We start from the raw sequence: 17,817 nt of genomic DNA, 5'->3' as shown, positions 1-17,817 counted from the left end.
TTACATTTTTTTAAATATAAAGAAATGTTTAAATTAACCTTCTTACATACGTGATTGATCTGTTAATTTATCAGCATTTATCTTGGGAGAAATCTAGGTGAATGACTAATGCAGATGTAGCAGTGGAGATGACAAGAACTTGATTTTTTAAAAAAATATATTTTTATTGAATTTCAGAGAGGGAGAGGGAGCGATAGAAGCATCAATGTGAGAGAACCACCCACTGGCCGCCACCGGCACGCCCCCCACTGGGGATCTAGCCCGCAACCCGGGCATGCGCCCCTCACCAGAATCGAACCCGGGACTCTTGAGTCCGCAGGCCGACACTCTATCCACTGGGCCGAACCGGCCAGGGCAAGAGAACTAACTTGATTTTACAGCCTTTTGGCTGAGATACGGAAAGCCCATCCGTTTGTAATATGAACAAGCTTGGCATCCCTCAAAGCACGCGGCTGAAACTGAGAGGAAGTGGAAGAGCGGGTCCTGATCTCGTGGGAGAGAGGACCGAGACCGAGTCCACTCGTTCTTTCCCGGTTCAGCCTTCCTTCCTCACCGGCTCTCGGCTCTCCCGAATTCTCACTACCCACCCCCGGCCGCTTTCCTTCCCAGGCTGTTCCCGTCTGCCTTTAGCTCAGGATTGAGAATCGGGGCGTGGGACAGAGGAAGCTGGGTAACTACTCACTCCCGCCAGCTGAGCCCGCGGAAGGCAAGCAGAGCTCCCACAAACGCCGTTCTCCTCTCCGGCCTCCACGGGGCCTCCCTTCTTAGGTGAAATACTTGCTTTCGCGATAAGCGCTGCGGCCACGTTCCGGCGCGCACCTTCTCCTCTGCGGCCCGGGAACCACACCAGCCCTCGCGGGCGGCGCGGCGACGGACGGCGCTTTCCGCCGGGCCCCCGGCTCCAGCCTCCCCGTTGCGCTGGGACCCGCAGGCTCCCGGGACAGGACCTGGCCAGCTGCGGCCGAGGAAGCCCACTCACCCGGCAGATCCGGAGCCGTGGGCGGGGCGGGGCGGAGCGGGTGGCGCCGGGAGTTTGCGTCACCGCTGGGGCTGGCAGGCCCCCGCTGACGTCATCACCGCGGGACCTGACAACATGGAAGGTGAGGGCGGCGGCGGCGGCGACGCTGGGGCTGGACACGGAGCTCTGGGCTCTCGGGCGGCTGCAGCGACAGTCCGGGAGCTCCTGCAGGACGGTAAGGAGGCCGGATGGGTCGGGTCGTGGGGCTGAGGGACTGTCCTGCTCCGCACCGGGCCCCGTGGTGGACTTAACCCGTAGCTCTGCAGAAAGTTTTCCGGTCTCGACGTGAGCACTCCCCTCCACCCGGCCCCCTGGCGTCCGGGGACTGGCCTGGCCAACTCACTTCCTGGGACACCTGGTTTCTGGTTGCTCCTCATTTCAACTCGACCCTCCCCGCGCCTGGGGCTTCCCTGAAGTCCTGGGACCCGGCGGCCGGTGCCGCAGTTCTTGACCCAGGGGGGAAGCGTTTCAGCCCATGCAAAGTGTAAGACCGGAGCAGATGACAGACGCTCGATGAAAGAGGGACTTATTTTTAAGTACAGTGGGGAACGGGGCGTCCCCTCTGTTAAATTCTTGGACTGCACAGGTGGCATCTCCTGCAGGTTCGTGTGTTTCTTTAGAGGCGTTTATCCACAACCATGGGAGGGAGAGGGTTTGGAGCATTCGTTCAGGCTGGGATTTAACTATATTAATTGAATACTGTATGATAGGCTTATGGACAGTTTTGGATAGAAATTGCTAGATATTAGAAGACAAGCTAAACAGAATGCATTTGAGAAGCACGTTAAATTGTATTACTTCAGCTAACATGCCCCAAATCTCTTATTCTTCAGAATAAAGTTCAAATTTCTAAGACCCTTCTAATCTGTTCATTTTCTTCCCGAATTGTCATCACATTCGACCATGTATTAAAATAATTTGATAATTTAATCTTTTCTACTTCGTTGTAAAACCACTAGTTATATTCCACAGTGTTTGTTAATAACATCACCTTGTATATAGTAGGTGCAGCATACTTTTTTTTTTTTAATTGAACATCACAGCAAGAATCATATGCAAACATTTGGAGACCATAGTAGATTATAAATGAAAGTTCTATGGATGAAAAAGGGGCCACATACTAAACCTGACAAGCTCAGGGGAGGCCTGCCTGGTAAGCCATACAAACTCAGAGACCTAAAGTAACCACATAGGATGGTTTGAAATTAAAATGTACTAACTGAAAACGAATTGGGATGGTTAGTCATGTCCTAGGCTGGTGTCTTTCTTCACAAAGCTCAATGTTTAACTGAGCCTGTCTACTGTCTTTTTGCATCTACAATAACATATCTTTGGAATGTCAGAGTAACTCCCTTTTGCCATACCCTTCAGGGCACAATCTCCCACCAGAACACCAGACCACAGAACCCCCTTATTGTTATCTTTTTAAAAAAATGTATTTTATTGATTTTTTTACAGAGAGGAAGGGAGAGGGATAGAGAGTTAGAAACATCGATGAGAGAGATACATTGATCAACTGCCTCTTGCACACACCCCTACTGGGGATGTGCCCGCAACCAAGGTACATGCTCTTGACCGGAATTGAACCTGGGACCTTTCAGTTCACAGGCTGAAGCTCTATCCACTGAGCCAAACCGGTTAGGGTCTCATTGTTATCTTGTTCTCCTACATCTATTTGCTGTGTTAATTGTTAACTACCCAGTACCCACCAATGTAAAAGAAGTATTTGTCTTTTCATTTTACTCTTTATCCAATCTTAGAGATTTCCTAGCTTTGCTTTCTTCCGACTCCCTAATCTACCACCAATGGATTTCCTGTAACTCCTTACGTCTTCTCTGGAGCATTTTTCTCAATCCATTGAGATTTTGCTTCCTGGCATTGTCATCAGTTTGGCTCAAATAAACACATGAAAATTCTTACAGGGTTTGGGTATTTCTTACATCTGACAGTTTTCTCTGACTGTTGTATATGTTATTATTGCCCTTAATTACTTGGCTTATTTTTATTGATTTCAGAGAGAAAGGGAGAGTGAGAGAGAGATAGAAACATCAGTGATGAGAGGGAATCATTGATGGGCTGCCTTCTGCATGCCCCCTACTGGGGATGAAGCCCGAAAATCAGGCAAGTGCCCTTGACCGTAATCGAACCCAGACCCTTCAGTCCGCAGGCTTACGCTCTGTCCACTGAGCCAAACCAGCTAGGGCAATTACTTGGCTTCTCATAACATACATACTTTTGTCAAAACTTAACTAATGGTGGTGTTTTCCTTTTTTTTTTTTTTTTTTAAATGTTCTGGCTGAAACCGGTTTGGCTCAGTGGATAGAGCGTCGGTCTGCGGACTGAAAGGTCCCGGGTTCGATTCCGGTCAAGGGCATGTACATTGGTTGCGGGCACATCCCCGGTAGGGGGTGTGCAGGAGGCAGCTGGTCGATGTTTCTCTCTCATTGATGTTTCTAGCTCTCTGTCCCTCTCCTTTCCTGTCTGTAAAAAATCAATAAAATATATTAAAAAAAATAAAGTCATGAAAAAAAAACAACTGTTCTGATTGATTTTTAGAAAGAGGAAGGGAGAGCGAAAGAGAGAGAAACATCCATGTAAGAGAAAAAACATAGATCGGTTGCCTGCCACATATACCCCGACCTGAGATGGAACCCATAGCCTGGGCTTATGCCCTGGATCGGGAATCCAACTGGTGACCCTTTGGTGCACAGAATGGTGCTCAACCAACTGAGCCACACCAGCCAACGCTAATGGTGGTGTTTTCTGAACTAGATTTTGTTAGATCTGTAGGTTAGATTCTGTCTAATGTATCTTTGTATCTTAATTTAAATTCAGTTGAGTGAAATTTTGAGTTTCTTATATATGGGCAGTTCCCATCCTCAAGTAGCTCACCATTTTAGTAGGGGAAATAGTCTTATAGAGTTATAAAGACAGGCACTGTAATAGGATTGTAAGGGTAGTAGTAAATTGTGTACAAAGTAAAACATTAATATGTACAGAGGAGGATGGTAACAGGGAGTGGTTAGGGGAGTGTCAGGAAAGTCTAGATAGAGTTGGTTTTTTAAGTGTAAATAGAACTCCCCAGAAGAAGTGGAAAAAACAACACATGTCAGACATAGGTATATATTTCAGTAGGATGCATTCCAGGAACTGTAATCAGTTTTTGGAGGTTAAATATTACTCACTTATGCCTTTTATATTTTCCTGTTTAGTTCCCATCTTCCACAGTGGTTATTTAAATCTTCTTTACTCTTTTCAAACCTCTCCCTTCAAACTTAACAAATGACTTTCAACTTCCCTTTAAAAAAAATAGCCATGGCTGGGTGGGTCATTTGGTTGGAGCATCGTCCGATACACCAAAAGGTACGGGTTTGTTTCCTGGTCAGACCACATATCTAGGTTGGGGCTTGTACAGGAGGTAACCGATCCATGCTTCTCTCTCACATTTCTCTCTCTCTCTCTCTCAACATATCCTCAGGTGAGTTGTAAAAAAAAAAAAAGAGAGAGAGAGAGAGAGAGAGAGAGAGAAGGAATCTACCAGATGTGAGCTTTCTCCACTTCTTGCCATCAAACCTATAAGCTAAACCTGAACCTGCAGCCATCTTTTCTTCCCTTTCCTCTCATACTTTCAATTATAACAGAAGTGAAGTCTCTGCTCCTTCCTAAGGACTGCCCTCCTCTTGTACTCTGGATTTTCTTTTTGTCTTCTCTAGGACCCAGTCACCCTCATGCTATGCCTTTGAAATCGCTTTACCCAGGTCTCCAATGAGTCCCTTGTGGATAAATCAAATGGACACAGCGTTATTTACAGTAGCCAAGATCTGGAAGTAGCCCAAGTACCCATCAATAGATGAGTGGATAAAAAAGCTGTGAGCCCTGGCTGGTGGGGTTCAGTTGGTTGGGCATAGTCCCGTGCACCGAAAGGTTGCTGGTTTGATTCCCTGTCAGGGCACATGCCCAGGTTGTGGGTTCAATCCCTGATTGGGGCATGTGTGGGAAGCAACGGATGGATGTTTCTCACATTGATGTTTCTCTTTTTTTCTCTCTCTAAAAATCAATAAAAATAATTTTTTAAAAAAGCTATGGTACAGTTACACAATCGAATACTACTCAGCTATGAAAAAACAGGGAGATCGTATCTTTTGTGACAGCGTGGATAGACCTGGAGGATATTATGCTAAGTGAAATAAGCCAGTCAGAAAACACCTTATGATTTCACTTACATGTGGAATCTAATTAACAAAATAAACTAACAAACAAACTAGAAACAGAATAATAGATAACACAGAACAGCCTGACAGCTGTCTGAGGGGAGGGGGATTGAGGGCTGGGTGAAAAAGGTGATGAGATTGAGAAGGAAAAAAACCCACATAGATACAGACAACAGTATGGTGATTGTCAGAGGGAAAAGGAGGTGGGGGGAGGTGGAAGAGAGCAAAGAGGGATAAATGGTGGCAGTTAGAGACTTTACTTTGGGAAGTAAGTGCATGATACAGTATGCAGATGATATGTTATAGAGTTATACATTTGAAACCTGTATGGTTTTATTGAGCAGTGTCATCCCAATAGATTAAAAAAATTTTTTTTAAATGTACACTTTTTTTTTCTAATCTGCACCTGAGGTCATACTTAGAGAGAAACATGATGTGTCATACACAAATTTTAAAATAATTCTTGAATGTTAATAAGCATTATCCTTGAAGTATGTTCATGTTCATCTTTATTTAAAGAGTAAAGGCCCAGTGCACAAAATTTGTGTACTTGAAGTGGGGGAGGTCCCCTCAGCTGGGCCTGCACCCTCTCGCAGTCCGGGAACCCTTGGGGGATGTCCAACTGATGACTTAAGTGAGCGGGCCTAAGCCGTTAGTCGGACGTCCTTAGTGCTGCCGCGAAGGCGGGAGAGGCTCCCGCCACTGCTTCTGCGCTCACCAGCCCTGAGCCCGGCTCCCCCTGTGGGATTGGACCGAAACCGCCTCTCCGACATCCCCCAAGGGGTCCTGGATTGTGAGAGGGCGCAGGCCAGGTCAAGGGACCCACTGGTGCAGAGTCAGAGCTGGGGAGAGACACAGGAGGTTGGCCAGCTGGGGAAGGATCGCGGGAGGGCTCCAGGGGGTGTCCGGCCTATCTTGCTCAGTCCTGATCAGCCGGACCCCAGAAGCAAGCTAACCTACCAGTTGGCGCATCTGCCCCCTGGTGGTCAGTGCATGTCATAGTGAGCAATAGAGTGGCCTTAGCATATTATTAGCATATTACACTTTGATTGGTTGAAGGGCCAACCAGTTAACTGGACACTTAGCATATTAGGCTTTTATTATATAGGATGCTTAGTGATCTGGCTTAATGCAAAGTTGAATTCCCTATGTCAGTTACTTAATCAAAGAACTTAGAAATCATCCTTGCTCTACCTAATCATCCATTTTCAGCTTGATTCTAAGTCCTACACATTACAATGTCTGAATATTTGTCAAATTTGTCATTTCTTTGATATTCTTAGTGCCACTGCCTTAGGTCTTCATCATGCCACTTGGGCTGTTAATTAGCACCTTACTGGCCTCTATTGGCTCTGTTCCATGAGTGTGCTGATAAATCAGCTTTCTGGGAAATAAGAAAAGCCCTGATATTGTAGGGTATGCCAGTTTCGATGATGTAAATCCTCTCACCGTGGTCAATTTTAAGATGCATGTGATGTCAACTGGCTCACACAATTCCTGAAAATTTAACAGTTAACTCTCAGGAGCCACTATGAGCCAGCTGCAAAACACCACTGTGTGACTAATTCCTTTTCACTCATCCTCTATACTGCTCCTAGAACTATTCTTATTTATTTATTTATTTATTTATTTATTTATTTATTTATTTGCTAGAGGCCCAGTGCAAGAAATTCGTGCAGGGGAGGCGGTGTTCCTCAGCCCAGCCTGCACCCTCTCCAATATGGGACATCCCTCTCACAATCCAGGACTGCTGGCTCCCAACAGCTCGCCTGCCTCTGCCTGATTGCCCCTAAACGCTTCTGCCTGCCAGCCCGATCACCCCCTAATCACTCCACTGCCAGCCTGATTAACGCCTAACTGTTCCGTGGCCAGCCTGATTGCCCCTAACTGCCCTCCCCTGCCAGCCTGGTCACCCCTAACTGCCCTCCCCTGCCAGTCTGGTCTCCCCTAAATGTCCTCCCCCGCAGGCCTGGTCTCCCCCAACTGCCCTCCTCTGCAGGCCTTGGTACCCCCAACTGTCCTCCCCTGCAGGCCTGGTTCCCCCCCCACTAACTGCCCTCCCTTGCTGGCCTGGTCTCCCCCAACTGCCCTCCTCTGCCAGCCTGGTCACCCCCAACTGCCCACAACTGCCCTCTCCTGCCAGCCATCTTGTGGTGGCCATCTTGTGTCCACATGGGGGCAGCCATCTTGTGTCTTGGAGTGACGGTCAATTTGCATATTACTCTTTTATTGGGTAGGATTATTCTTAAAAAATATTTTATGGATTTAAGAGAGGAAGGGAGAAGAAGAGAGAGAGAGAAACATCAATGATGAAATAGAATAATTGATCCGTTGCCTCCTGCAGGCCCCCTATTGAGGTTGAGCCCGCAACTGGACACATGCCTGAGTGGGAATCGAACCACGACCTCCTGGTTCGTAGGTTGATGCTCAACCACTGTACCACACTGGCCGGGCTAGAAACTATTCTTAAAACAAACCTGATAGTGCTCTCTATTGGCTTTAAAACCTTAAATGGGATATGTTTTGAACATTTGGATGTCTTACTAACCTCTTTTTAAACTGCCCTCCCGCCCCCAACCTTCCTTTGGAACCTCAACTCTATTATTATTAACTAGAGGCCCGGTGCACAAAATTCGTGCATGGGGGGGAGAGGGGCAGGGGAGGATCCCTCAGCCTGGCCTGCACCCTCTCTTGGGGATGTCCGACTGCCTCTGGCTCCTAACCGCTCACCTGCCTGCCTGCCTGATCGCCCCTAACCACCTCTGCCTGCCTGCCTGATTGCCCCTAACAGCTCTCCTACCGCCTGATCACCCCTAACTGCTCCCCTGCTGGCCTTATCACCCCTAACCGTCTCTGCTTTGCCCAGGACCCAGAATTCCCTCCTCCGGCTCGTCGCAGGCACCCGGGACCCGGGCTTCCCTTCCTCTGGCCGGCCGCAGGAACCCAGGACCTGGGTTGGCTTCTCCTGGGCCAGCTATAGCCACAGGGGACTGTGGGCGGGCGGCTTTGCCCGGACCACAGCCATAGGTGCTTGGGACCGCGGGGTGGATGGCTTGTCCCTCTCCCAGGCTGCAGCCCCATCCGCTGGTGCCCAGGACTGTGGGGCGGGTGGCTTGTCCCTCTCCCGGGCTGCAGGCACAGCTGCTGACACCTGGGACCACAGGGCATGTGGCTTGTCCCTCTCCTGGGCCACAGCCTGACTGGTCTCCATTCCTCTCTCGTGAGCTCATTTGTGCCTAGCTGGTCCCCATTCCTCTCTCTTGAGCTCATTTGTTCCTGGCTGGTCCCCATTCCTCTCTCCCTGGTGTTGAGTGTCTGAGCCTTGACAGGGTGAGGATGTGATGACCATTTGCATATTAGCTCTTTATTGTATAGGATATTTTCTGGCCAACACACACACTGTGGTCTAGACATACTGAAGTCAGTATTCCCCTTGTTTCTGAAAATATGCCATGGTATGTGCTGCCCTCTAAACCTTCCCTCTTCTTGGAATGGCCTTCTCCACTTGTCTGCATGGCACACTCTTAATTGTGAGAACTACTTGACAAACTGGAAGGAAATGTGTCTCAGAATTAAGACCAAAGTAGAAGTCTCCTTCTTTTACTCCACTGTACTTTGAAAGTAGTCAAGAATGCAGAATGATACTTCCAGCTGATTAATGAATTAATTCATTCAACCAATATTGAGTACCTGACATGTGTCAGGCATTGTTCAGGCTCTAGGGATGTGATAGTAAATAAAGACCTTGCCCTCATGGTCTTTATGAGGGCAACACACACACACACATATAGTGGATATAGACAATTGAAGTGTTTTCATAAGTACTATATTTTGCTTATCTCATAGTCTGGCAGGGCAGACTTACCTATAGCTGTAATATGATTAGGATATAGTGGTTTATACCTACATTGAGCTCATTTCTATGTATCCATTTTTAACTCATAATTCTCCATTTTTTTCTTTCATTGACAGGTTTGGGGATTTCTATATAGAAAGATATGTTAACAGCTAGCATCACTTTTTTCTTGTCTATTAAGGTTTTACATTGCAGTTTCTTTTTCCATTTAATCTTTCAGCCATAAATCCCAAATTTTAGTAATAACTATAAGTTTGTGTTTGCCTATTTCTATTAAAATTCCAGATTCACTGTATTATAACAGTATTTGTACATTGATCTAGAGCAGTGGTTCTCAGCATTTGATTTTTAAGGGGGTCAGTTCAAGAATGAGTTATTAATAGTGAATTTTTTGCATTTCACTTTATATTATTATTATTATTTTTTAACAATTTCTTAGTGATTTCTTCCTCAGTACTTCAACTGTCCTTTCGTTCTTTTTATTTTTCTCTTTCATAGGTGCCATGTTCTTTGGAAGCTTGTTTAGACCAAGTTAATGGCCTTTTAGGCTTCCTCCACATGAATAGGAGTTCACTTTTTGAATAATAAGAATTATATGTCACAGGGCGAGAATCAGTATTTTAGAGATGCTTAGGTGGGGCATGGCCAAAAAAGGTTGGGAACCACTGATCTAGAGATATCAGAGACCATAAATATAAAATATAGTTAAATTTTCTATTGTCATTGTCAGTGACCTTGTTTTAATGCGATGAAGGGGATGGTGAGTAGTTAATATTTTACTCAATTTTCTTTTTGGCTCACTGATAAAAGTAAGCTTTTAGCATAGTGGTTCAGAGTGTGGGCTAGACTGCCTGGGTTTAAATCTCAGACAGGTTAGACAAGTTGCTTACTGTTGTGTGTGCCTGTCTCTTTATCTGTGAAATGGGGAAAATGATAGTTCAAACAGGATTGTGAGATTGATTGAGTTAATAATTGTAAAGTGCTTAGATCAATGCCTGGCACATAGTAAGCTGTCAGTGAATATTATCACTCTCTTCTGCTGTTGCCTCCTCCTTATTTACAACATAAAGTATTTACAGCCTGGCCGGCATAGCTCAGTGGTTGAGCATTGACCTATGAACCAGGGTTCAATCTCAGTGTGGTACGTATAGGAGGCAGCCAATCAATGATTCTTTCTCCCATCATTGATGTTTCTGTCTCTCTCCCTCTCCCTTCCTCTCTGAAATCAATAAAAATATAAATTTTTTTAAAAAGAAAGTATTTACAGCAGTTTTAGAAAGACCTCAAAAAATGTTAAGTATGATTGTAATTGTTCTGTTGTTTAATATCTGCGGTTTAGTACAGTGTACTTAAAAAAGACTTTTTTTTTCAGAGTGTTATAGCGATTTTTTAAATGAAGACTTTGATGTAAAGACTTATACTTCCCAATCTATTCATCAAGCTGTAATTGCTGAACAACTAGCAAAACTTGCCCAAGGAATCAGTCAGTTGGATAAAGAACTACACCTACAGGTAATTCCAATCTTCTGTATTATGCAGATTATTCGGCCCAAAGTGATAATTTATAATTTTTATAATCCTTTTATTATTTATCCTAAATGAATATTTACAAAACAAATGTATAATTATTAGTGTGGATTACTTTTCAAAGTATACTTTGGCAAAGTTTTCTGTAAACTACTTTTTGTTAGTTGAAAAACTAATATACTGATCTTTTCAAAATATATTATTCATACTTTGTTTTCACCACCTTAACTGATGTGCCGGTAATATAGGTGGGCAAAGAATAAGATGACTTTTATAAAGATAATAGAAAATGGAATTTGAAAGTAGAACATTGTGAATAAGAAAAATTGGGATGTTCACATTGGCAGTTCATACATTATGAGCACAAAGTATAACAATTGGTGAAATTATAGAAAGCTGATCAATTTGTGGTGGATAGAACACAATATAGGGACTTAGGAGATGGTTCCTAATCTCAGCTGTGCTGTTGCCATTGATATCATTTAATGCCTTTGATTCTTGCTTAAAAAAAAAATCTATAAAGTGGAGAGTGAATAAGGGAGAGGAGATTGTAGTAGAAAATCTTGAAGGTTCCTGTCTCTACTACAATTCTATAAAATTTATGTTTTAAAATATGTTTTTATTGATTTCAGAGAGGAAGGGAGAGAGAGAGAGAAACATCAATAATGAGAGAATCATTCATTTGCTGCCTCCTGCACGCCCCCTACTGGGAATTGAGCCAGCAACCCAGGCATGTGCCCTGACTTGGAATTGAACCATGACCTCCTGGTTCATAGGTCGACACTCAACCACTGAGCTACAGTGGTTTGACGAATTATGTGGTCTTGATTATGCCGAATTAAGTTCAAGAACTATGAGAATCTGATGTTTGAAAACATTCTTAAAAGTGAAAGCATATATTAGCATGGCAAGAATTAGCTGTTTTTTATTTTTCAGTTTTGGCACAACTCCACCTGCATATCCCATTGGGAAAGTGAGGGGTTAGTGAAAAGGCTGTATTTTTTTTTTTCCCCTCTATGTTGAACTATAAGTGTGTTTGTGCTCCTGCTAATTATGCATCTTAAGCACCTGTATTTTTTTTCATGTTAATGTTTGCGCCATTTCTATATGGTTACATGGCGATCACAATGAAAAATATCTTATACTTAGAGCATATGCTGATTATTCATTTTTGATTTTCAGGTTGTTGCAAGACATGAAGATTTACTGGCACAAGCAACTGGGATTGAGTCTTTGGAAGGTATATTTCCATGAACTATTACAGATTATATAGAGCTAGACCAGGGATTGGCAACCTTTTTCTGTTAAGGGTCAGGTAGTCAATATTTTAGACTTTGCAACTACTGTCTCTGTTGCAACTACTAAATTGCCATTGCAAAGTGAAAGGAGCCAGAAAATATACAAATGAATGTGTCTGGCTATGCTCTAATAACTCTTTAATAAAGCTTTGCTGAACCCTGAGCTAACTATCTGGGTTCAAATTCTTGCTTTGCCATTTACTAGATGTGTGACTTTAGACAAGTTACTTAATGTTTCTGTGCCTCAGTTTTATCTGTAAAGGAGAAAGTATTTTTTTTTTAAATATATTTTATTGATTTTTTACAGAGAGGAAGAGAGAGGGATAGAGAGTTAGAAACATCGATGAGTGAGAAACATCGATCAGCTGCCTCTTGCACACCCCCTACTGGGGATGTGCCCGCAACCAAGGTACATGCCCTTGACCGGAATCGAACCTGGGACCCTTGAGTCCGCAGGCCGACGCTCTATCCACTGAGCCAAACCGGTTTCGGCGGGAGAAAGTATTAATATGTATGAACATGGTGTTATTCTGAGGATTAAATGAGTTAGCAAAATGCTTAGAACAATTCCTGGAACGTATTTAGTACTTCTATTAACTGTTAATTAATTGAAACAACTAAAACATCAGCAGCAAAGAGTGGTTTGTAGTGGAAGTAAGCTTGAATTTTTTCTTATTTTTGGCTTTCTTTGAAACGCTTTTCAATGAAAGTATAGTAGAATAACAATACATTGAGTTTTTATTTTTATGAATCTTCTTATTTTTGTTTGGCTAATATTTATGAATTTTTGTTCCCTCTTGATTAAACTATATCATAAATATGAAATGTTAATATTGTGTCATTATTGCTTGTGTTGTGATTACTATTATTAATTATTGCACATCAAAAGAAAGCTAAGTGATCTTTTTCTGTTGATGAAATTCTTGAGGAATGATATTGCTTATTGTGATGCCATATTCTTTAATGCTTCCCCCAGTGTTTCTTACGTTTGTACACTGTTTCTAAGTTTGTACACTGTTTCTAAGACATCTTGATGAAGAACTTAGTATTTTCAGAAATAATAGTTTGACTGCTATTTTAATATTAAGGATGTATATCAGACCATGGTTATAAATACTAGGCTCTAAGTACTGACTTACTAATGGAGATTAATTATGTTTTTTTTAATCTCTAAATTTTAGTATGTGTTTCTGGAAGCAAGTAAATAATATCCTGTTTTAATAGTAATTTTTTAAAACAAACGTTAAATGATTTTCTCATCTGTAAGATCCATAAGGATGGGATGGTAGTACATTGATTCTGAGTGCATATATGACTGTATATGTGTATATATGAATTATCACAACAAAAATTGTGGTTTTCTTATATGTGTTTAGCACTGTAATGTGCTTGTTTTTCCCAGAATGCTTTTCACTGATGACAATATTTAAAATATACTGTTGGATTGAGTTAGAATAGCTGTTTGTTCCATGATTGTATAGCAGGGGTGGGGAACTTTGTTCTGCCAAGGGCCATTTGAATATTTATAACATTATTTGTGGGCCATACAAAATTATCAACTTAAAAATTAGTCTTCTATATTTGGTCAAACATTTAATTAACTTACCCCTAATGCCTTGGCAGGATCAAATGATACCACGGGCCTTATGCAGCCCTCAGACTGGTTGTTCCTACCCTGTTGTATAGAGTACAAAGGCTGGCTTCTCTAAATTCCTATTATTACTTAAGAATATTCTCCAGATTATTTGAACATAAAAAGTCAAAGTATGAATTAGATAGTATTCATTTTAGCATGATGCGTATTCTGACCCCTTTTAGGATATTTTGAGACTAGAGGCCCGGTGCACGAAATTCGTGCACTGGTGTGTGTGTGTGTGTGTGTGTGTGTGTGTGTGTGTGTGTGTGTTCCCTCAGCCCAGCCTGCACCCTCTCCAATCTGGGACTCCTTGGGGAATGTCCGACTGCCGGGTTGGATCAGGCCTAAACCAGCAGTTGGGAATTCCTTTCATAATCTGAGACTGCTGGCTCCTAACCACTCACCTCCCTGGCTGCCTGATTGCCCCTAACCACTCTGCCTGCCAGCCTGATAGCCCCCTAACTGCTTCCCTGCTGGCCTGATTGATACCTAACCGCTCCCCTACCCACATGATAGATACCTAACTGCTCCCTTGCCAGCCCAATCACCCCCAACTGCCCTTCCCTGCAGGCTTGGTCCCCCCCAACTGTCCTCCCCTGCAGGCCCGGTTGCCCCCAACTGTCCTCCCCTGCCAGCCCGATCACCTCCAACTGCCCTCCCCTACAGGCCTGGTCGCCCCCAACTGCCCTCCCCTGTAGGCCTGGTCGCCCCCAACTGCCCTCCCCTGCAGGCCTGGTCCCCCCCAACTGCCCTCCCCTGCAGGCCTGGTCCCCCCCAACTGCCCTCCCCTGCTGGCCATCTTGTGACGACATGGAGTGGCCATCTTGTGACGACATTGGGGTGGCCATTTTGTGATGTGAGGGTGTGAGGGTCAATTTGCATATTACTGCTTTATTATATAGGATGCTGAAAAGTGTGATATGTATTTGAAAAAGAGTATTACCCCAAATTTACTTCATCTGCTTTTTCTCCCATGTCTTTTCTGATATACTTTAATATTTGCCATATAAGTAGTTTGGAGATGTATTTATCAAACCTATTTTATTAAAAGTTACCCCCTGTTTATTTTTTGTTCATTTATTCATTTTAATATTAATTGAGAATTTGCTAGATTCCAGGTTCAGCAACCTTGGTTCTTGGGTTCTGGCTGGGAAAGAATTCAGAACCAAGACCCAAACTGTATGAGAACATTTAGTTGGTAAATCACAGAGGTAGAAGAAGTAATTCCTAGAAGAAATAGGCTTAGGAAACGAGTTATGTAGGTAAAGGAAGGGAGGGCCCTTGGAGCTTGGGAGTGAGGAAGCTAATGGTAAAGTGCCTGGGGCAGGGAGGGGAAAGGGGAAGGGAAAGGCGTGTGCTTCCAGAAGGGAGAGTGCACTGGGTCCTCTGTCCTAGGGTTTTAAGGGTGAAGATTTTAGGGGTGCTTCCAGGACAAGGTCTCAATAGAATATTCAGCAGTTTTCCAGGTGTGTCCTTTCAGGGTTGTTGTCTCCACTGATTGATTGGCCAGCACCAATCAGGGCAGGGGGTCATTATTCCATGCATCTGGTACAAGGCTGGTTTTGTTGCTTATTTGGGCCTGGAACTGAAATACAATTGAGGCCTAGATGTTATCTCTCGGGAGGAGAGGTTAGGGAGTCCAAATATCATGACCAGTGATATGCTAAGGGGAGGAAAAGTCACCCTGGGGTGAGTTCTCACCCTACAATTGATTGTACCTTGGTAGGCACCTGGAGCCTTCCCTTCTGTATCTGGCTATTGTCCTTGCTGTGCTCATGTCTGTCTAATTGCCTACAACAGGACAAGGATTGGAGGGGGGAGATAGAGACTTTTACAATAGTAAAAGCAGGTAGAAGGTATTGGTTGCTTAGATTACAGTGGTGGCAGAAAAACTTGAAATTTTCTCTATATATGTATATATGTATATATATTTCTTTTAATTTAATTTTTTACCCAAGTTGAGCCCTTGTAAATTTGTAAAGTAATGTAAGCTGTTATGTTTTTCTAGGTGTTCTTCAGATGATGCAGACAAGAATTGGAGCATTACAGGGAGCTGTTGATAGGTACTGTTACTCATTTTGTAAATAATTGGAATGGAAGGATTATCACCTGTTGATATTTTGAAGATGATTTTATTATCACTCCTCTCTTCATTTTTCCTTTAGGATGAAAGCAAAAATTTTTGAGCCATATAATAAAATAGTAGCCCGTACTGCACAACTAGCAAGACTTCAGGTAAGTTTTCACTTTTCATGTCTCTTCTAATATATTTTTATTGTTTTCAGAGAGGAAGGGAGAGGGAGAGAGAGAGAAACTTCAGTGATGAGAGAGAATAATTGATTGGCTGCCTCCTGCAATCCCGCTACTGGGGGTAGACACTCAACCGCTGAATCATACTGCTGGGCCAGATTTGTTTTGTGTATTTTTTACCTACAAAAAGCTTCTGAAAAACAGAAACTATATTTTTTACTTTTTTACGTATTCCACAGAATCAAAAGCAAAGAATACTAAATTTAGAGAAAGAAATCTGTTTCACAGTCTTAATGCTGCTGCATATTGGCTATATGAACTTAAGAACCTTGGTTTATTCACCCATAAAATGATGAGCTTTGTAGCCTCTAAACATCTATATATATAAAAACCTAATATGCAAACAGACTGAACTGTGGAACAACCGGTTGCTATGACGTGCGCTGACCACCATGGGGCGCATGCGGAACATGGTGGGCTTCAGCAGCAGGCAGCAGAGTGTGGAACATGGTGGGCATTCGCTGTGGCGGGATGGTAGAGCAGGTGAGTGGGGGTGCCAGACCAAGGCCAGCCTCTGGTGGTTACAGAAAATTCTTTGCTCCCGCGTGCCACGATCTAGCTGGGCGACTCGCACCTGCTGCTGATGCCGGAGCCACTGCTTGCACCCGCTGCCAGCGCCCACACTGACTGCAATTGCTCGGTGCCAGCAGTGGGTGCGAGTGGCGGCTGCCCACCCCGATTGCCCCTCAGGGCTTCTCCACCTCCCCCTGCTCCTGAGGGGCAATTGGGGCTGCCAGCCGCCTCTCGCACCCATGCTGGCGACGGCCCCACTTACACCCGCAGCTGGTGCCGGAGCCGCCGCTCGCACCCATTGCCGGCACTCGGTGCCGGTCCTGATTGCTCAGCGCTGTCAGCGGGTGCTAGCAGCAGATGCCATCCCCGGCCACCCCTGAGGGCTTCTCCACCTCCCTCTGCTCCTGAGAGGCAATCAGGGCAGAAGCCTCCACTCACACCCGCTGATGGCACGGACCCCAATCGCTCCATGCCGTCAATGTGTGGGAGCGACAACAATGGGAGCAGGGCTGCCAGCAGATGGGACTGGGGGGCTGCGGCGGGAGGGCCCAAGCCAGGGCGTGAAGGCCAGGCCGAGACCTGCCCCTGTGCCCACTGCCGCCTCGTGGCCCACAGTTCCTTTCAAGGTGCACTAATTCATGCACTGGGCCCCTAGTAATTATTATAAAAATTGAATGATTTAGAATACTTGAAATTTTTCTTACATTATTAAGTCCTGCATAAACATAAAATTTTTTTTATCACTAATACCTAGGTAGGTGACAAAAATAAGATTCTTCAAACTTACTTTCAAAAGACTGCGTTGAACAAGGGAGAAAAAAAGAAACATGATTCCGACATGTTTAAGATCTGGAGTTGAAAGCAGAGAAGTGAACAGAAATTAAAATTTTAATTTAACTAACTAAATTTTAATTCATTGCCTAAAATTAAACTATAATCAAAACAATATTCTATGATGCACATAGGACTAACAGTGCTGGATAGTTCTGCTAATAAAAAAACACTCCTATGCCTGTCAAGTGTTGCTTAGTGGTTGGGCATCAACCTATGAATCAGGAAGTCAAGGTCTGATTCACATCAGAGCACATGCCAAGTTGCAAGCTCTATCCCCCATAGGGAACACGCAGGCAGCAGCTGATTTATGTTTCTGTCTTACTGATGTTTCTTTCTATCCCTCTCCCTCTAAAAATCTATAAAGAAATTAAAAAAAACACAACACCAAAAAAACCAACAGGTATGGGTTCATAAAGTATAGATGAAGAGCACAGGTTAGGAGTTATGAGCTCTGACTGGTACACTTTATCACTAGTTGCATGATGATGAACGAACTTTAGTGTCTTTCTATCCCCATCTTTATTGAGATATAATTGACATGTAAGATTGTATAAGTTTAAGGTGTATAACTTGATGATCTGATATGTGGATATATTGTGAAATGATTTAACAAT

At 43.8% G+C, this 17,817-nt stretch overlaps 1 protein-coding gene across 2 annotated transcripts in view; it reads left to right on the top strand.

Annotated features, from left to right (window-relative positions):
- The first annotated feature begins 1,046 nt into the window (after positions 1–1,046).
- COG5 (component of oligomeric golgi complex 5) overlaps positions 1,047–17,817 on the top strand; it is a 215,715-nt gene continuing 198,944 nt past the window's right edge. For both annotated transcript variants that reach the window (XM_054726639.1, XM_054726638.1), the window contains exons 1-5: positions 1,047–1,193; positions 10,458–10,597; positions 11,795–11,852; positions 15,555–15,609; positions 15,712–15,781. In XM_054726639.1, the coding sequence (XP_054582614.1) occupies positions 1,094–1,193; positions 10,458–10,597; positions 11,795–11,852; positions 15,555–15,609; positions 15,712–15,781 (423 nt within the window). In that variant the 5' untranslated portion in view covers positions 1,047–1,093. The remainder of the gene's footprint in view (positions 1,194–10,457; positions 10,598–11,794; positions 11,853–15,554; positions 15,610–15,711; positions 15,782–17,817) is intronic.

This window comes from Eptesicus fuscus, chromosome 14 (assembly GCF_027574615.1).
Source record: "Eptesicus fuscus isolate TK198812 chromosome 14, DD_ASM_mEF_20220401, whole genome shotgun sequence".
Taxonomy (NCBI): Eukaryota; Metazoa; Chordata; class Mammalia; order Chiroptera; family Vespertilionidae; genus Eptesicus; species Eptesicus fuscus.
Note: the sequence above shows the minus strand (reverse complement) of the source record. Positions and strands in the feature narration are given on the sequence as shown.